This window comes from Cupressus sempervirens, chromosome 2 (assembly GCF_028749045.1).
Source record: "Cupressus sempervirens isolate cs-2001-9-10 chromosome 2, ASM2874904v1, whole genome shotgun sequence".
Taxonomy (NCBI): domain Eukaryota; kingdom Viridiplantae; phylum Streptophyta; class Pinopsida; order Cupressales; family Cupressaceae; genus Cupressus; species Cupressus sempervirens.
Genome location: NC_143119.1, coordinates 48253582 through 48275701, shown reverse-complemented (window position 1 = coordinate 48275701; position 22120 = coordinate 48253582). Strand labels below are relative to the sequence as shown.

The 22120-nt window shown below is 34.4% G+C and overlaps 1 protein-coding gene across 2 annotated transcripts in view; it reads right to left on the bottom strand.

Annotated features, from left to right (window-relative positions):
• Positions 1 to 21860, bottom strand: part of LOC149571004 (uncharacterized) — a 41504-nt gene extending 19644 nt beyond the window's left edge. The window contains exon 1 of one of the 2 annotated variants that reach the window (XM_089812562.1): positions 21281 to 21860. In XM_089812562.1, coding sequence (XP_089668688.1) covers positions 21281 to 21609 — 329 coding nt within the window. In that variant the 5' untranslated portion in view covers positions 21610 to 21860. The remainder of the gene's footprint in view (positions 1 to 21280) is intronic. The other variant, XM_089812563.1, reaches the window with a different exon arrangement.
• Positions 21861 to 22120: the final 260 nt, after the last annotated feature.

Sequence of the window (22120 nt, the reverse complement as noted above, 5' to 3'; positions counted from 1 at the left end):
TAATGTTATTGATTTGGTACTCAATTTCTTATTGAGGTTGATGGAGTATATTTATCATAGTTCATTTAATTACATTGATATGGGCTATTATTATTATGTATTGATGGCTTACTATATATAATATTAATTATTTATTGAATTGACAAATTAATTAATTATAATGATTATTCATAATTATTGATTAGTTTTGGCTATGATGGCTTCACAATAATTGAATAGATTATATTACATTAATGTTGTTGATTACGGCTCATGACACAAGAAATGGTCCATTTTATTATCCCAAGCCCTTGGGGCTTTTTGAAAAATGTAAAATGAACATTGAAGCTTGTAAACAACTAAAGAGTCTTCCACAAAACCTAGAGGTTGCTCCACATATATTTCATCGTAAAGACCACCATATAACAAAGGTAATTTTCACATCCATCTCATAAACTAGCCATCTCTATTGAAAGTACAAGATGAATGGTTTCAATTTTGACAACAATAAAAAAGGTCTCAAAATGGTCAAATGCTGATCACAGTAATGTCAGACCGAAGCTACATGCATTAACATGCCATTTCCACCTTCTACCTAATCCCTATTGATAGATTTGAGATGGAGTCTTGTGGGTCCATGTAATGTCCTCTTGTCCAATCTTCAACAATAGAGACATATTTATTTAAATTTAATGTCTTTCTCTTTCTAAACCTGAATATATGTATGATATTATGTTTCCTTTTAGTAGATAACAATTTATGGTCTTGTTGATGATCCAAAACTCATTCTTATATTCATATATTTGAATAATTCTTTATCTATTTTTCCATCATTGAGTATGGTGAATATTACTAACTCCCTCCTTGCTAAATCTCTCATCTATTATTCTTCCTATATCTCCTTCTCTGATTTTGATTTCTTTTTCTGTACGCATAGTGTATATTCTTTCTAAATCTGGTTCTGTTTTTCTTATGTGGTTTGTAATGTGATATCCTTCAATGATTTCTGATATTCTTTATTCTTTCTCTCCATGTTGCATGGATTTATTTCATTTTAAATGGTCATACTTAGTTTAATGAGCAGATTGATGGATTAATATTGTGCATCAAACTTGTATTCCTCCTTTCTTGAAACGGACCTCAAGTTACTCGTAGTTGTCATCTGAATTTTATCCTTTTGAAATCATCCCTTCAGATAAACACTATTTCATCTATGTTCATTTAACGTCCCTAGAGTATGAAAACTCTATTTATGAATGTACCCTCTATAGATGTGATATCCATACATCCATAAAATGATTCTCTATTTGTGATTGACTGAACCATGTATGTATTCATCATTTTGCTGCAACTCATGCCTGTTATGGTCCTCGTTCACTATATTCCTGCAATTCCTACTGTGAGAAATCATGATATCTCCCTCTAGTTTCATAGAAAGTAATATCTATATAATTTGTTTATTGTTTATTGCTTCTTCATGTCTGGAGTTTAATTTGAGCGGTCCCAAATAGAGGAAGTAAGATTAGATCATCTCCATTATTATTTTTATGTGGTTCTCCAAGTCAATACCAAAACTAATGGTTCATTGGCTTTCAAGATCAATCCTGGTTCATCATGAAAGGTTGACTACCTACGTATGATTGGAGGACTTGGGAATCTTCATGCATGCTCTTTTTTTTCTTTCCAATCTGATTATAGTTCTATGCTCTACTCATACTATAGGGTTCTCCTTTATCTACGATGATTTGGATTTGTGTATCTTTATAGTAACCTGTAGCCTTCAACACTGAATCTAAATTAAGGGAATATTATTTTCTACTTTATATGCCCACTGTACTTGGTATTATTTTCTGATTATCCTCCGATATATTTTATTGTTCTTCGTGTGTATATTACTGTCTTTGATATAGTTATCACCCTGAATGCTGTATTACCTTCCATTCCCTGGGATACTCCCCCCATCTGTGTTGCTTTCGATCACTCTTTTATATCTTGAAATGAATCATTTGATTTGTAACTAATGAGTCACAACTCCTCCAGGTGCCTTCTTAATAAAAACGTTGATTAGCTTTCATCCTAATCATCATTTATTAGTTGTTTATCATGTAAGACATTATTGCTAATACTTTGTATTCTCATTTGGAAATTGGTTGATGGTATAAGCGTTAGAATGTATTGTCAGATATTCCTAGTGATTGGTGTGCAGATTATGTGATAATAGGGATCAATCTTTCACATATCCGAGCTGCATGAAAATATCAATGGTTCTAATTATTGTCGTGTCTTATTTCCCTTGTGGATATACAGCTAGAGGTATAAGTGTCTAACGATATTCTTTGTTCTAAATTTTACATATAATATCTTTATTTCTCTGACCATGTTGGTGCTATTCATTTGACTAGTTATTTAATTATCTGTTTTTATATAATTGCTCTTATTATAATATAATATTCTATGTTATAATATAATAATATTTTATCTTAAAGTTATATATTATATTATTATATTATTTATTTTTAACATGTTTTCTTATTTATTATATTAATGCTACAATTAATTTAATAATAAATTATAATATAATTTATTATTAAATCAACTCCTTATTTTGTTCATTATTATTAAATTCTATGAGGCAAAATAGGGGACATGACAGTCCACTCTCCTTTGAAAGTAATTAAAGCAGACATAGGTCTAGTCTCCTAGTTTGCATGCATAAGCTAGTGAATCGTATTACCCTACATTATATACAAAAAGGGGCTTAGTTAAAATATCCTAAACCAAAAGTACATCTTGAGCGCAAAAATCCTCTAGTTGAACAGTGCATCATCTGAAAACTAAAGTTGCGTTGAATCCGCCCATTGCAATATTTGAAGTAATACAATTTGGAAGTGATGTGACAATTTCCTAAGAAGTGTGATATGATGGGAAGTGTTAGGGTTTCAGAATATATGAGCAATATACAATATTAAAATAATGCAGAAATAAAAAAAGACAAAAATACGATAATGCTGAGATTTAACATGGTTCAACCAACATGGGCTACATCCACTAGAGAAATAGTCATCAACTTATTTTATTATTTTACAAAGAGAAAATTACAATCTGAAATTTTTGTGACCACGGCCACATATTTGTTAGCACTTTTGAGGGTGTTACATCCCAATTTTTGACCTAGCTTGAAATATAGCCGTTGAGGTTCACATGAAGTCGGTTGGCAGTTTAATTTGATATAATCTGGCAAGATGGTAAGATAGTTGGTCATTATGATTATTTAAGATTATATAATTTATAATTTAATCACAAAGAAATTCCTTGCAGGGAGCATGTTGAAGGGTGGAAGCATTGTCAGAAAAGAATTAGGCAGGGCATCACCATCATTGGACAGACAAGTAGAAGACCTAGCAATTTGAACAGGACACATCTCTAGAACTGCATGAGTTGTTAATAATTAATTAAGTTTAAATATAAAAGTATTTTAAATTATCTTTCGTCATATTATTTTTTTTAATAATAATTTATATATTTGCATTTGAATATAAAAGTGTTTTGGCATCTTTATATTTTAATAATTTAATAAAATGATGTTTTAAAGTACTTATAAGATTTTAATAATTTTTGAATTATAATAATATTTGAGTTATTTTCACCTTTCAACTCTATTATTTCTAATTTAATATTCTTTAATGTTAGTACTTAGTCATTGATTTAAACATTAAATAATATTAATAAATAAAACCTTTCATCTTTCACCTTCAATTTAGTATATCTTCCTTTTCATATTTCTTTTCCAACCGATGGAATGCAAATCGAAATCAAGATCTTGTAACGTCAGGAAGCCGTAAGGTCAGGTTTAATTTAATAAATATGCTGGCCTAGTCGTCTATCGGGACATGAATATCCGTCTTCCTTTCATTCTGAAAAACATCTACCACCCTGCTCAACCACGGTACCCATAACACCATTATACTCTCATCTTTGCATTGCTAGTTGTCATCTGTACCTGCGAAAATCTGAAGGAAGCAACTGAGCATAGATATAGTTAACCCGACTGTGTAGCCATGAGTCAAGTAAGGACGTGTTTAAGTTTTATTTTCCATATTTCATTTACAGATTCTTGTTCTTTATGAGTCGGGTTTTGATTCAAACCTTATGTAATACTTCAGACTGTAACAATCATGCTGTTTACTTTATATTTTGAATTCCTGTTAATGCCTTATAGTCTGCATCCATGAATCGCTTATTGAACAGTTGGGTGAATGATAGAGAATGCCGACTGTGACAAAATTAAAGTTTGATTACTCTTTTCTTTCTCAAAGTAATACTATATGCCATTACTTGTAATTTTCTTTTGATTAATTCATCATCAAATCATGTTAAACTTTGCATGTGGTATTGCAAATCGTACTTGGATGGTCTTTCCTTCATAGGCAAAGTTAATTTTCAAATTAATGATTGATGCAGAGAAATATAGGTATCTTTAGTATAATCTATTAATGTTGTGGTAGAGAATATTTTGTGAGCATTCAAAATGGTTTGTGAGTGCAATGAGTTGTTCTTTTCTAGTTTGCAAGCTGGATATAATATGAGTTCATATGTTGTATCTGTGTGTATTGAGAATTTGTTTTCAAGGATATAGATATTGAAAATTGGTTGAAGATATAAGCATAGGAGACAAGTAAGAATCTTGCCGAATTTAGAATGGCCAGTCGTGTTTTCTTTCTAATGCAACTGTTGAATCAAGAATGTTCAATGTGTCTCTTTTTTTCATTAATATAATTGTAGACTGAATCGGGGTGGTTAGTAAAAGAATTCTAGTCCTTGGAAACCGCCTTAAATCATAGATGTTTCTTTATTCATAAGAGAGTATTAAACATGTATAAAAGATATGGATATGCAATGAAAAATTGTGAATAACTAATTCAGTTCAGAATGTATTACAAACATTCATACCCTGCAAGAGTGAAATTATTAATATTAAACAAGCACTTGGAAATCACCAGCTTGGAGGCCTAATGAGGGTGAGGGGGTGTGAGGAAAGATTCATCAACAATAAGAACCAGTAATATCAGCTATGACATTTTAATATATATCATTTAATAAGAATTAACAATAGCTCATGCATATTCCTGATCTCCTGCTACCAAGTCATATGGCATGTTTATATCTCGAAGTTCAATGGATGGTAAGATGTTCCCTGTCAATTCTGAGTAGGGAGGGCCTTTCTCGTTAGAGATCGTCTGGGGATAAGATTTGGTCCGAGGTTGGGTGGTTAAGCCCCTGACAATGTTTCACCTCTCTCAAGATGTCGGATATGCATCAGACAGAGATAAGCTATGTATTCAATTGTTTATCAGAAACAGGTATTATCATTTTTGTTTATGAGAAGGTAAGATTAAATTGAAGTATCTCATTGTTATCATCATTTTACTTTCATATAAATGAATATTGAATATAAGTATTTATTTAATCTTGAGAAATTGTCACAGATAAGCAATTAGAAGGAAAAGAAATTCGAAGCCCTAATTGATTGTGTGACAGCTAGAACCTTAATTGATACAGTGGTATTGGAAGCCCTAACTGAATCCATGGTATCGAAAGCCCTAGTTGAATCCGTGGTCGCGAAAGCCCTAAATTGAATTCGTCGTCGCGGATACCCTAGATAAAATTCGTCGTCACAGAAGCCCTAATTGAATTTCGTGGTCGCGGAAGCCCTGAGTGATAAAGCGGTAACAAAAGCCCTAAATAAACCGATGGTAATTGATGCCCTAATTGGTAAGATGATATGTGATGCCCTAATTTAAATTCTAGTTGTAATCATCAAATGATTTTGAGATAGCAATCGATTTGAGAAATTGTTATAGTGTATTTGTGGACTAACCCGGGTGTTTGCAGAAGTATACTTAGATGATTTTTCAGTCTCAGTTTTTCGAGGTATGTGATTTCAATTTCTGAACTATTCACTAAAACGTATTTCAGGTATTTAGTTAAGAAATTTTGTTTAACTGACTTTAATGGTAATCTTTTTCACATGAACATGAATGATGTAATTGCCTTCTTATGAAATCGAAGTTATAACTGTATTCTATGCTTATGTTAGATGTTAAATTAGACCCGGGAAAATTGGTTGTTACAGAGGGGCTTACAAAGACAGTTAGAAAAACTAAACACTAACCCTGAAAAAAAAAACTCGAGGGTGCTTTAAGGCCCGGCCCAGCCCCAAATACCGACGAGGATACATGGCAAGTGTACAATACTTGCCTGATCATTCACCACAAACCAACAATCTCCACCTTGGAGACTTATAAGACCAATAGAAATTGAGCAGGAAGTCAGTTTCTCTCGAGTTACTGCCTTGGTCAACATATCTGCAGGAATCTTGCCAGTACGCATCTTCTTTAGCTTCAGTTGTCCATCATCTAAAACTGATCATATAAAATGGTACTGAAGTTGTATGTGTTTGGTTTCAAAGCGAAGGCTTGAGTTCTTTGCAAGATGAATCACACTCTAACTATCACTGCACAACCTGCTATGCTCTTGAGTCTTCCCAATTCCTCCATAAGCCTTTGTAACTAAATCATCTCCTTACTAGCCTTTGTAACAACTAACAAAATATTCTGCTTTTTTGGTTGAAAGTGCTACAACCTTTTGCAATCTAGAAATACAGCTGATTATTGTGCCAAGTACAATAAAAACATATCATGTATTGCTCCTCTGCTATCAATAATTCCTGCTAGATGTAAATCAACATAGCCTTGTAAAGTGGAATGAGAGCCTCCAAAACATAAGGATTGAGTTGTACCTCTCAATTACCTAAGAATCCACTTTACTGCAGTCCAATGCTCTTTTCTAAGATTGTTCATATACCTGCTCACAACTCCCACTACTTATACATCGTCTGACATTGTACACACCATGGAGCCTTAGACATGTACTCCATCTCTTATGTTTTGGGGCTCATCTCTTTCAATAATTTAAATGACCAAGCAAAGGTGTGTTAACTGGTTTTGCATCTTGCATCAGAAATTTGTTCTTCACCTTTTCCATGCAATCACTCATAGACAATATCAATATGTGATTTTTTTTGTCCCTAGTTATTCTCATACCGAACATTTGTTTTGTTGAACCCAAATCCTTCATAGCAAATGATTGTGCTAATTTTTGTTGAAGGCCATTTATATGTTAATCACTCAAAGACAATATCAATGTGTGATGTTTTTTGTCCCTAGTTATTGTCATACCAAAGATTTGTTTTGTTGAAATACTTCATAGCAAATGATTGTGCTAATTTTTGTTGAAGGCCATTTATAAGTTGCATATTAGACCCGACAACAAGCGTGTAATCAACATATAATAACAAGATAATATAACTCACATTATCCAATCTCTTGAAATAAACACAATGATTAGAATGACATCTATTGTAACCTTGTACAAGTGTAAAGCTATCAAATTTCAAATACCATTCTCAAGGTGCTTGTCTCAATCCGACCAAATTGTTCTTCAACCTACACACTAAGGCCTCCTTACCCTTGCGTTTGCTACATATATATCTCTTTCTCCAAATCTACATGGAGAAAAGCTGCCATAACATCTAATTGTTCCAGATGCAAGTCTTTTGTAGCCACGAGAACTAGAATAGTTTGAATTGATGTCATTTTAACAAGAAGAAAAAAACATTCATCAAAATCGATACCTTTATTTTATGCAAAATGTTTTACAAGTCTAGCCTTGTATCTTTTATTGCCCTCATGTTCTTCCTTTAACCTGTATACCCACTTGTTAGGCAATGCTCTTTTACCTTCAAGCAATTCAACTAACTCCCAAGTTTGATTTTGTATCAAGGAATCCACCTCCTCCTTCATTCCTTTCTCTCACTTCTTTTTGGTAAAAACTAGCATTGCTTCCACAAGCGGAATCAATTAGTACTACATAATATAATGAAGGTGAATATCATTCAAGAGGTTTGTTTATCCTAGAAGATCTTCTTACTAGAGTTTGTGGAACCTATTATATTTCTCGTTGTTCAATATTTTCTAGCACTATTGGTACTACATTCATTGGGATTTCATCAAGCACCATGTGTTTTGTGTGTTCCTCTTCTTGCTTCTTTCCCTGTATCTAATCCTTGAACAACTTTTTCATTACATATGCCATCTCTACTACTAATGATTTTATGATTCTCAAAATCTCATAGACAATAAGCAAAATCATTAAATCCATATCCAATGAAAGTAAACTTCTTAGATTTTGCCTCAAGCTTTGATCGATTTACTATATCAATATGGACCATACTAACAAGGATCGGAATTGGCAAGGCCGAATCGGCCACGAATTGGCAAATTTAAAATGCCCTTGAAATTTAGAGATTTTAACAATTTAAAACTTATTTCATGCACCCTTTATTGAATATAACTTAAACAAACTATAACATCATGAAATAGAAGTTAACATACATAAACATAGAACATAAATGATAAATCCATCACATACGTAACTACGTTACATGCAACATGTAAATTGTGGCTGAAGTAAATAGAAATAGTAGGATCATAATGAGTCAAATCATAGAATGTATGTAAGATGAAGATCCATAAGACATCAAATCATAAGTGTATGTAAGATAAAGATCCATGAAACGTATGTCTATCAGTATCTGTAAACAAAATGAAAAAACAAGGCTCTAGTTCAAGCCTCGTCATCATCCTCAAGCTTGCCCGCAATCTCATCATCATTTGATTTTTTGTGATTCACAAAGGTGATTTTGGCAAGTTTTTGCATGAATCGCATGAATCAGTGATTCATGCAATGAAATCGCTGATCTAGTTCACCGATTCAAAAAATTCAGGAACCGTGAATTAAATCGCCAAACTAGCAATTCAAGCAATTTCATGGTGATTCTCATTACTATGATATGGACAAATGCTTCACAAGCAGAAGTCTCCAAATATGAGTAGTTTACCTTTTTGTCATGTTCATGCCTCCTCTAGGATACCACCATCCAAGGAACTTGAAGGTCCTCTATTTATCAAGCAAACAATCATCAGACACTATTTTCTTGTGGGGTCCTAAGTATTGTCTTTTGTCTACTAATCTCATGATATGAACAATAACTATCAAACTCTCTAGTACTCACCTCCATTATCTAATTTGAGACACTTCAACTTGTTTCATATCTCATTCTCAACCAAAGCTTTCCATTTCTTGAAAACTTCAAATACATCAAATTTTCTTAGGATGAAATAAAGTGTTCCTAGTTGCATCATCAATAAAAATAACATAATAATAAGACCCACCAAGAGATGGTACCTAGGCTAGTTCCCATACATTAGAATGCACAAGCTCTAACTTGCCACTGTTATTTTCCTTCCGAACTCTAAGAAATATGACCATCTTTTGTTTTCCATAAACATTGTTTTCTCAAAAATCCAAACCAACTTGTTTCAAAGCTAGCAATAAATTCTCTAAAATGGAGAAGCTTCATCCCCTTCTCACTCATGTGCCCAAGTCGATAATGCCATAAAGTTGTATATATTCCTATAGAACCAAGGGAAACAGAATAATCAGTATTACTAGTACATAGTACAATGTACCTACCTTTGCCCCTTTTGCTATCATCAATGAACCTTTAGTAACGCTCCATGAATTGACTTGAATATGATTGTGCACCATTTGCTTCCCAATTGTCCCACTAGCATTAAATTTCTTCCCATATCTAGAATATGTCTTGCCTCTTTCAACAACCATTAATTCCATTTATAATTTTATCTACATGTTTCCTATTCCAACAAATTTGCATGGTTCATCATCACCTAAATAAACATATTCAAAATCACCTTGAGTAGCCTAGAAAATATTTTCTATGGGGTGTGGCATGAAAAGAAGACCCTGAAATTAACACCCAAGAATTAGTAATATTATCCAAAGAAAGAATCAAAGCATCTTGTAACACATCGCCTACTAAATTTGCTTCCTTGTTATTTTCCTTTTGTCCATCCCCTTGTTTTTCCTTCCAAGACCAACAATCTTTCTTTAGATGTCCTTTCTTTCCATAATGCCAACACTTTACACTTACCCTAGATTTGGTTCTACCATTTCTAGATCTCCCATGATTACTTGGGCTCTTTCCTTTTTCCTTTGTCGTCCCATGTTCACAACAATCAAAGCATTTCTAGATGTCTCAACTACAGTTTTTCATCACATTTCTTCACTAAGGATAACACCAACAACATCATCAAACTTTAATGTGTTTGAACCAAAGACAGAGTAACAACCATGACCAAGTCATTCCAACATTCAAACAATGAGCATAAAATGAAGAGAGCCCTAACCTCATCAAAATGTACTTTTACAGAACTTAGCTAACTAGTAATTGTGTCAAATTCACATAAATGATCACTAACAGACCCACCTCCTAGCATCTCCATAATAAATAAACATTTCATAAGGAATACCTTCTTTAAGGTCGAGGATTTTCATACTATTTGTCTATAGCATTCATTAGACCATTCATTCTTGTTTCTTTTTCTATAAATTGAAAGCCATCGATGATGTCAGGCACAGTTATATGGCTCCTAGTGTCTTCCTATTAAGAACTCCCATTGTTCATCTAAAGTAGTCGTCATCTTTTTTGCTTCTCCACCCAATGGTAAGAAAAGATCCTTCTAATATAGATAATCTTCCATTTGCATCTTTCATAACTAATAGTTTGGGCAATTGTCCTTCTCAACCTTATGCTACCCTCTATCATTACTCCCACTCAAATTTGAGATTTTGTGCCAACATACTGAGAATCACACCACTCTAATACCAGTTGTTAGGGTTTCAAAATATATGAGCAATAAACAATATTAAAATAATGCAGAAATAAGAGAAGACATGGATCACCCAACATGGGCTACATCCACCAAAGAAACAATCATCCACTTATTTTATCATCCAACAAAGAGAAGATTACAATCTAATAATTTTTCACACTATAGCTACATAATTAAGCCCTTTTGAGGCAACCTACAAAGTCGATTAGCAAAAATAAACCCCAATAAAAAATTCCTAGGGGGTTGCATCCCCAAACTCTGACAAGGATACATGGTGAGTGTACAGTACTTGTTTGATCAGTCACCACAAACCAACAAGAAGCTTCAAAGTCAAGTATCTAGCTTGCTACAAAAGACAAAGCCCATGCAGAAAGGACTTTCTCTTTACTTATCTAAACCTATGGAAGAAGACTTGGAGGATCAAATGTGATCATGCTACATAGCCTCCTCTAAAGCGTTTAGTCTCTTCCATCATCTACTTATGTCATTACCCACTTTGCCACAAATATTGAGGGGGTCTCTTAATTTCTTCTCTATTTTGGAAGTGTAATGTTAGAAATAGGAGCCTTACCCTACAAACGCGAACTAAGAATTCTCTATTTCCACATTCATTAATCCTTCATTGGGGAACAATAAACAAGGTTCAACTTTAGTCCAAAAGGAGAGTTGAGCACTTTGACTAATTGTTCCCTTTTAGAAGGAATTTGTTTGAGATGATATGATTTGATATGAATATGCAATGTTTAGGTAAAATGCCAGAAAATTGACAAGAATTTGCACAGACAAAAAGATGCATAACTAGAAGAAAAAGAAATCGTAGAATCATAGATCTAGAAATGAGATACAAAGAGGAACCTATAGCTAACATCTAGAACTGAATATGTTGCAACATGGAAGTAGGTGCCCTAGTCCAAAGGGTGTCTTCATCAACTAAAAGCTTTGAATTCTAGATTAAGAGGCTCTCTAGATCTTCCTCACCAAAAATTAACCTAGAAGTGTCAAATAAGTGACAAAATTGAAAAAGCCCAAGGATTTTCATCTATTCAAAGTCTAGTTATGTATATCTTAGGTTGCTCTAAGCGAATCTACAGCTCTTTGTTGTTAAATCCAAGGGGAAAATTGGTTGTGTTTTGTAGGGGCTTACCTAAGTCAAATCATACATTGGTGTTCCCACATCCAGAACAACAATGATGATGTAGAAAGAGAGGTTACCCTAGTAGGATAGAGGCTAAACAAATAAATAAAATTCTGAATTGACAAGATTATACCTTAGGATTGATAATGGAGTTGATGCAATGCTCTTTAGACAAGTCCTCCAAGTGTTGATGCAATAACATGAAAAAACCTTAACATCATCCATCGTGAAATCTTATTTGAAGATAGGTTGTTGTAGCTTCTTGCTCCTTGTACTCAAATCTCTTGAACAAATAGAAATGCTTGATTATAAGTAATTGGCATGAACTTCCTAGATTAGGTTTGTGAATGATAAACAATTGCCAAATATAGGGTTCTCAAGGTATTTTTCAATGTAGGTTGACTTCCAATCAAATGAAAATATTAGGATCGGATCACAAGTGGCGAGAACTAATACTTGCACCTTTCAATTTGGAACCCTTTTGGAGGCAATAGGGCTTAGGCACCATACCACACAAAAAGGGATAAAAAGGGCAATTGCAAAGTACCAAGATCCAAGATATACAATCTGATCTCAATCTTTACATATGACAGCACTAGGATGTTGATAAGGCCTGAATAGGCTTGAAACAACCGAATAGGCACACTAAAGAAAGGACCAAAATAGCATGTGAAATTGCAAGGGTATAAAATTTATGACACTACAAGAAGAAGACGCATCACACTAGTAAGAATTAGGATTCTTGGAAAGGATTGGTTTTTCTAGTGTTACCCTGAGTTTCTAGGATGGGTAGGGCAGGAGACAGGGGGACGAGTTTCCAGGATGGCAATTTTCTTTGCTAGCTTTGGGGGTGGCCAAGGGACGGTTATATAACATTAGGGAAAATTAAAATATATAGGGAAATTTAAAATATTCATATGAAAACATGGATAAAGCATGCACTTACACATAATAGAACCTTAAAATATTAAAATCAATAGAATACATATGCCAAATTTGTGTTACTTTGAAAGTCAAAGTCAAAGTCCCCTAGGCATCCCCAAGTTCCCGAGATGTTTTCGGGATGGGGAGGGCTGAAAAATTATCGGGGACACTCGGTTTTTCTAATCTGAATTTTGTTTTGACTTGGAGGGATGTCCACCACCTTGTGTAGAATATGTCTTAGACTTTTTGTTTCTTCTCCCCTTTCCCTTTGGATGATTGTGCCACTAATGCTTGGTTCTTCAAAATCAAAGAGCAACAAACTAGCCTTAGCCTCTTCCCATGTCAAATGATCATAAAGAACGCCAAAAATAGACATGGTGAAAGAATCACCAAGTGCACCCATAGTAGAATAAAGTGTAGAAGAGAAGACTTGAAATAGTTCACCGAGATCAAACAAAACGATGAATATACATTCCTTCTCAACCTTATCATCTCCACAACCCCATCATAGTGACCTCAAATGACTCGAATTTAACAAAAAAGTCCTCAATGGATGAGAAGAAATCCAATGCTAATGTAATTGATTCTACCTCAATCAAAAGTGCCCAAAACTCATTAATTGTACCAAAAAGCTCATGCTTGTGCCAAATTTGCTTAGGAATTTTGCAAGATTTGATGTGAAACAAAAGACTATCTTAAACAAACAATGATATCAATACCTAACCTCATTCATCTTGTTCCTATATGCAAATTTATCATATTCTCTAGTGGAGTTAAATAGTGTACCATCTAAAGTGGACTAGAATACCTTTAAAAAAAACAATTCAGTCATTCGTGCATTCTCAGTGTAGCAATTGTTTGGCATAAGATGCTCAAAAGAAGTCTACACCATTTTAAATGTTAATTTAAAGAGAACATAATTGACAAATATGCAACAATTGTTAATTTATTGTACCATTTGATATGTTGTAGGGCTAAAATTCAACACCTCCATAGAAATAAAAACAAAACCCCTTTTACAATTTTTCACGAGAGCATAGAAAAGCACAAGGAGTTTATTTCAGTCGAAATTATAGATGCTTGAGGCAAGATATGCGAAAAACCAAGTGGATAGCTAGGGCAACTTGTGGCAATAACACTAATCTTGGCAAAGTTGAGTTGACAGGAAAGGCAACACTTGAGCCAATTGAATCTTCCACAATGGAAAGGCACTTGAGCAACACAGAAACCACAGGGATTATAGCCCTTGCTAAGTGATGAAAGCCCTAGACTACAACCCACTATGGCTAGAGGCTACGACATGCTAGCAACAACATAGGTGCTAATATCAACTTTGTATCATGCCCTAACACAAATTTTTAAAAATTAATGTAACATTGGAAACATAATACAAACAAAGATGTGATGTAAAGGAATATTCCTTGCAAGGTACGAGGACTACATAGTATCAATGATTATAAGGATAGGCGTAGGGACTACATAGCAAACCATAAAAGAAAACATGAATGGATCTAGTTGAAATGCACAACTACTTTTTGTCTCTACTTTGATCTACTGTAACGGATAGCTATGACAATCATCTATACACTTTGTGCTTGTTATGTTGTTCATTTTGCTGGTATAAATCCAATTTGTTCTAAAGTCACTTCCTAATTTTGTTTTATACAATTGACCTTGTACGTTAGACCATAATTAGCTCTAGTGTTTTTTTATTTTTTAAATCGATTCCTCTTGCATCTCTTTTTGCTGCATTAATGTGTCTTACTTGCACTTATAGGTTTTTAATTTTGGGCCTTCTGAGCACACCCATAAGGTCCATTTCACTCCAAGAGGTTCCCTATAAAATTTATTGACAAGAACCCTCAATAGAATGAAATAGTTTGCTCATCTCAAGCACTAACACCATGGAAATATGAAAGAACTCAATTCAAGTCATGAACAAGATCAAGGTCAAAGTATCAAGATATAAGCCATTTCAAGAACACATCAATGAGAAGATTTCCAAACAAGAAGGATAAAGAAGTGAAGTTAAAACAAGATAAACATGATGAGGTGGTGCTCACCAATCTTCAACCAATTAGAGGGTTCATATGCCACATGTCCAAATTCATCCTAATGGAGCTTAAAATTTTTAGAGTCTCCATTTAAGAAATGATGGTGGAGAAGATTGTTTATTGATTATGATATATACGTTTCAATAATATACAAAACAAAGATGGGAACCTTCAGCACCTAAGAAGGGACAAAAGAACATGTATTGGATAGCCAACCTGCACCATATTAAGATACATCGGAGATATCATATGATAGTAAAGTGCGGCTGTATCATAAATATCAATAAACAAATGATAGGTTCTCAATGGTTTGATTAACAGAGATGATCCGAAAGAAGCAATGACTGTCCCAATTAAAATTATTCCTGCAGGCTCTGATAACTCCCTTGTTTGGACAGTGTTGGGGGTTAGGGATCCTAGTTCTTTTGCATTAGCTATTGTAAGGGGCGGTCTAATAGCGACAGATGTTTTTGCAGTTGGGTGGGTCCAAGCTGGTGACATTCACGCAGGTCTTACAGTTGCATATTATGGTTTCGTGGGTGATGTTCTAGAGCTTTCAAAAAAGTACCAAAAGCATTTTGGTCCATTTCGGTACTTTGTAGCTGGTGCTCTTAAATTCTTTTGCTTGCCAAAGTACAACTTTGAAGTTGAATATCTCCCTGTACCAGAACCAATGACAAGCAATGGTACTACTGGTGGAAATCATGGGTTTGCAATTGATGTATCAGAGAATCAATCTGATATGTTTGGAAGAAAATCAAATATTGAAGGATTGCCAAGAGCCTCAAGTTTATCAAGTATAGATTCAATTCTGATGACACCAAGCCGAATGTCAGCAGATCTTGATAACAATGCAAGGATCTGCAACTCCTACTAGACCCCGAAGACTGAAGTCCCGAACAGATAAAGGATGGACAGGACAAAGCACAACAAATGATTCTTCAAAATGTTCATGGGGAAATCCAGTTAACTCTTAATCGGAGAAGCCATCAAAGTCTTAGGAAAAACCATGTCACACCAAGTGCATGTAACATATGCGGATGAGTTGATGCTGTGGAAGCATTCCGTTTACTTCAGAACGTCTAATATAAGTTGCCTCTAATCAAATGCATGAGGATCTATGCATTTTCATTTTTGAAGTAATTTTCCTCTATGAACGATATGATTTCTGTATCATATGATGCAAGAAGAATTAGGACACGAATATATATCCAGTGCCGAGGGTGATGGCAATAACGTGTATGCGGTAAAGGCACAGAAGCGATCAAAATCAATTGAATATGGCTTCGAAATGTTATGGATATACTTGGCGATTGGGAACATCAACAAATATTGTATTCGGTGCCACGAATTGGATAAGTGATTCTACAATATTAATCTTGGCGTCTCTACAAAAGTTCCAAGTGTTACATCTTCCATTGGACGGATGCTTTCGTTAAGAATGTAATCTTATAATTCTGCATATTGTTACCGCAAGTCTGGGCATTATGTTAATCAGTCTTTAACAAATAATGAAATTGTTAATGCAATTAAAACAATGCCTTATCGATGTTTTAAAATGAAATAATGAGAAGGTGCAATTTAATAAAAGATACAATGTTTCATATTGAAACATTACACCTATTTGTGAAGAAGGATATAAAAGAGGAGCAGAAAGATACAATTCAGGGGGATAGATCCGAACATTCACACATTCATATTGAGAAGAGGCATTTTATATTTATTGTAAGGAGGAATAAGGGTTCAATATGATTTTATATTGAAGTTCCATTATTTTATTATTATAAAGTTATTTTATATTAATAATAAAATAAAAATGTTCTTTGTTTATTATTAATGGCATAGAGATTTAAACTGAGGGGAATCGTCCTTTATAATTATATTTTAAAATTTTGTATATGATTTTGTTATCAGATAAGTGGACATGGTCAATTAGCATTTTAAATTTGATCATCATAGGTGTTGTGAAATATTTAATTGTTTCCGCAGCTGTGTCCAATTTGTCTCAGTGGAGTAAAAATTCAATGTGGACTAATTTAAGATTGCATTATAATTGGTCTGTCGCATCTGGATTATCAAAATTGTTGGCAGTACAAATGCATTGAACATTATGAAGTTGTATGTAAAAATTCTCTGAAGTTGACTCTATCGCCCGGATAAGCAAAGGCACTGGTCTTTTTATTGAAGTCAGAAAATCTATACATTCCTCCTGCAAGCATCAAATTCATTATTAACAAAATTTATACAAAATTCAATTATCAAGTATTCAGCATCTAGTTTCAGTTTCATTCTTATCGAGTTCAAGGACCCTGCTAGCCGAGGAACTCCTAAAGTTTAAATTCACTATAGCAAACCCTTGAATTAGGTAGTCAGTGTTCAAGGTGAAGGTTTACCGGCTTGGGTGTAGCGGAGCCCGAAGTGCAGGGGAATCTAAGTGATTTCCGTTCGTTGGCCAAAACTGATTGAGAAGTCCTATCGGAGAAGTGGCAAGCTCTTGGATTTCCAATCTGCGGTTTTGGGAACCAACACATCCAATCAAGTTGTTCTCAAGTGTACATGTGAATTCCATAAGTGCTTCACAACAACGAATTTTCTCATTGGTCCATCCTCAAGGGGGTAAGTATTCAAAAGGAATGTAATATTCTCAGTGGCTCACAAATTATTTCTTTTGTGTAATTGGATAGTGTTTAACGTTTGTAGCTGGCAGTTACATCAGGATTGCATTGGCATAATCTCGGTTGTTGATCTTGAATGAATTCAAGCCACTTGTTGTACTTGGAGCTCTATACAAGGCTTGCCCAAATCATTTGTAAGAAGAGACTTCATGAATATGTTGCCAAAATCATTCCTCATCCATTGTTGTTATCATGATGAATACTTGTGAAGTTTTGTAGTGTTGCATGGTTTCACATTTCCTCCCTTAGAATTTGGGTATTTAAATGAATGTTATCAATTTGAAAATCATCCACACATCTTTAGAAAAATGCAACCCCCTTTGCGTAGTTGACTTGAGAGAGGTATTTTAATGAGTGTTCGCAATTTGAAAATCACCCACATACCCTTAGAAGATTACACCCTCCTTCGCATAATTAATTTGAAAAAGCAAGGATTGGTTTAGTTTCATCTAACCATCAATAGTTTCTTACATTGTTAGAGTTAGCTTAGATTTCTAAACCTAAGCTTTCTGCACTTTGTATTGTAAGCAGTAGTTGAAGAGCAGTTAAAGAGCTCAAATTGCCAAATCATTCGCATCTAGAAAGTTGATGTCCAAGAATGAATAATGTAAGCCCCCATGTAGTTACCAGAAAATCACATTGCATTCACTAAGTTATATCCAACACAAAGTCACTAGTTTGCAATGTAAACCTTGGGGTTGCCTTATTTAATTACACAATCACTATAGTGTTTAGCATATAAGATTGCCTTGCCCAAGGGAGGATAGAATTCTTGGTGTTCTATTCTGCATGGTGAAGTGGTAATAAAACTCACGTCAACAAAGTTGACATTGCAAACAATTTGAGAACATTCAAGAATGAGACTTGATGACAAAGGTATTAGTATTTTTCAATTTGACCATGCTAAGGCAATAGAGCAACCTTACATGCAACCCAAAAAATTGACATGACTTTCAAGAAGTTTACAACACATGCTATTTGATAAAAATGAAAAGTTTATAATTCGTCAAGGTGAAAAACATGAACAACATGACTGTACATTAATTATAACAAGGCTATTCTACTGACGGGTTTATTGTGTTCAATGTTATGCTTGTAGCAAAGTAAGCTAGGGTTGGTTTGTTTGCTAAGCTTGATGGCAAGGATATGTGTGATAGTGCCAAGTATGGAGAAGCAAAAAGACCTGTTAAGGTAGGAACTGGTGTCTAATCCAGAACATCTTCAACGTGAAATTGTGCATGTGATGAAAGCAATTTTAGGTACAATGGGTTAGATTAGATTGATTTGTTTTAGTCTCATGAGACCATTTCAGAGGAATTCAAAGATAATATACATGAAATGGTGCATAATGAGATTATGCAAGGATTTATGATGGAAACAGTAATTGTAGAAAGGGTGAGGTGGTGGATGCTATGTAGACTCTTGATTGGCATTTCAACAAGATAGAAGAAAAGCAAAAGAGGATCGGTGGAACCTGATGAAATTGAGTTCTTGAAGCAGCAGCTGTAAAGGACCTAAAAGAAATCAAGATTCAATTGGGTGTTATGCACGAGTATTTGGATACTATGAATACTGTAATTTTTTAGCCTTATTTTGGAGAGGTTGGAGGTTTTCTAGTCCGGGTTGCTGGAAGTTTCCAGGCCAATTCCAGGTCAATGTTTGTAATTAATCTGTGATTTCTAGTACTGAAGTCATCTAAAATTCTGCTTGTGATTTCTAGTGCTGAAGTCATCTAAAAGTCTGCCTGATGTTAATATTGTCCGATTCTCAATCTAAAATATGGAAGCAGGAGGTTTGATTGAGCCACATTATGCTTCCATGCAATCATTTCATGAGAACTGAGCCCCATGGCAATGAATCATATGTGTCAGTAGATAATCCATCAGACCAAATTGGCTACTTTAGAAAGCTGATGCACTAAATATACAGTAACTCTCGAGCCTTAATTGTCATGTGTTACCATTAAAGAGGGGCATTAATAGCGAAAACAAAAGAGGTTTATCCTAAAGATAACTCAAAATTATTGAGTTTTCAATGAACCATATACAATCCTTTTATCAACTATTACAGTATTATTTCATTTTAGTGGCAAAAAAATTGGATACAGGGAAAAAATTCATGAATCTCTTTTTTTTTTTGGTGTGATAAATGAAAACAGACATTTTTTTACCCCTGGTGACTATCCTATTACATGCATGGAAAAAATATGACGACTAGGAGAACTGAATGAACTTGCTGCATGTACTGCCCTTCCAGAGATGTTTCACAGAGCAGAGTATCTTTCATCAGCAATTGTCAATTAAGTTATATGCAAAATCCTTCAAGTTTCAATAGTTTAGGTATTTGTACTTCAATATTCATTCTATGTCAATTTTTATCCCAAACTTTTTTGCTGGGAACATATTCTTGTTTCATAACTCTATTTGTATTTTTACAAACATGGCTACTATGAATTTACCCAAAATCGCTGTACTGGTCAAGAAAGGTAGCACTAATAGGATAGATCATATAATGACAGATGTTAAAAACCAATCTTGCATCAAGAATTAGAAATGGGTCCTAAAAAACTTCACCAATATGAGTATCAAAGCTGAAACTATACGCAGATTTCTCAAGAAATTTGCAGGAAGAGGAAAATGAGCACAAAGGAAAAAGTATGATATTCTGAAATTCTTCAAAATGGTAAAAAAAAACTTCTGAAAAGGCATGGAAAGTATACGTGAAAAACAGGCAATATTCTAACAAGATGAATTCAGATACATGAAAATTCAAAGAGCTATTAATAAATGGTTAAAACTTGAAATACTAACATAACTTTTCTGAGTTCTCTAAGCTGTTTTCCTGATGTTTCTGCTCACTCTGTAGGAGTTTGGAAGATTCTAAATGGAAGTGGTTTGAAAACATGAAAAACTGCTTTAGTTTACAGGAGGCAGTTATTGAGATTTGGTAAAAAGAACTGAATGGCAAAGTTATAGAAGCTGTTCACCCGACATCTCACCCTCCATTTATTTGAATTTAAAAATGGCATAAGTGGTAATAACGATCCTGTAGGCCTGTAGGGGAAGCAGATCTAACTTCTAAAGAATAAGTTAGGCACCCTAAATGTTATCTACGTTCTAGACAAGGGAGTTAATATCACAGAACTGAGAGGGAAGACCTTCAAGATGGCCTTGAGAATTGGCATTTTAATATAAAATTAGAGCAGTTTGAATTCAGGGGGGGTCTCAGTTATGATCAACGACATGAATTAAAGCCACTGTACTGTCTAAACTTTAAAGGCGTCACTTGAAGAGAGAACTCTTCTTAGAAACAAATTAATGAAAAGTAAAGATTGAGGTAGTTTTTAAGGTCAAGGCCAATTAAGATACTGGTTTACTAAAAATGTTAAAAAACAATGACAGATTACGCATCTAAATCTGATGGTAGCTTTCAAAATAAGTTAGGTACTAACTCTCTGATAGAGGAAGCCATGAAGAAGAGAGATGTCTTTATGATCATAATGTTTCTTTTATTAACCAGCTAAGATTACAGCCCCTTGTTTGCTTGATTTTCTTCCAATGAGCAGCAACCAACACTTTTTAGTGACTGAGCTTTCTGGATGGTTCCTTATTACAATTTGGCTGTTCTCAACAATACGCTATGCAAAAAGCTTCAAAAAGCATTATTAAAAATCATTTGACTATGTAAGGACGGCCATACCTAAATGCAGAGAGCAGATGGGTTTCACTATTCACCTCAACCAAGTACTTTGCAGGCCCTCCAATACCCCATGTGCTCAATTCACTCAGACGCTTCCCTTCACTGATATGCAATTCCATCTCTTCAGGTTCAATTTGTGCCTCCAACTTAAGGGAAGTCCTCACATATCGTTGTCTTGTATTTTTGCTTGAATAAACAGGAGGAACCCATGATAAGATAGGCGGTAGCTGTGAATGTGCCCGGCTGGAACTGGTTATCCATTTCGGTGAAGAAATGGGTAAGGGATTTTTTAAAAGGAAACTTTGCTGTGAGCAGATCAAATTCAGCATCGAATATTATTAGTTGAATGCAGCAGAGTTAACAGAACAAATGAGGCCTGCGGGATATTTTCCCGGACTGAAATCTCATGTCGACGGGGGGCAGTGTAACAGAGTACACAGGCTACGTGTTTTAATTCACTGTAGGTATGCAGTCCAATTAAAATTGTTTAAACTTTTTGGGTCGGGGTTGGAGGGGGCGTCCGTAGGGAGTAAATGGGCAATCTGAAGCCACAAGGCAGGTTCCCATGGAGCTAATTTTGTTTGTAATAGTTCAACATTTTTAGCAACAATATGGGAAGACGGTAGTCCAACTAATGGTAATATGTGTTAATTATGTTTAATTAGGTTTTTTTACTAATGTTTATAGAATGTCTTGCAAGTGATATTAGAGTAGAGTAGAGTAGAGTAGAGTAGGTTTTTTGTTAGCTTTTATTTTATTTGAAATTTACATTGACAAATTAGAGGAATGATTATACAAGTTTGGTGGTAAGAGGTCTAATCTACAAGTTATGTATTAAAG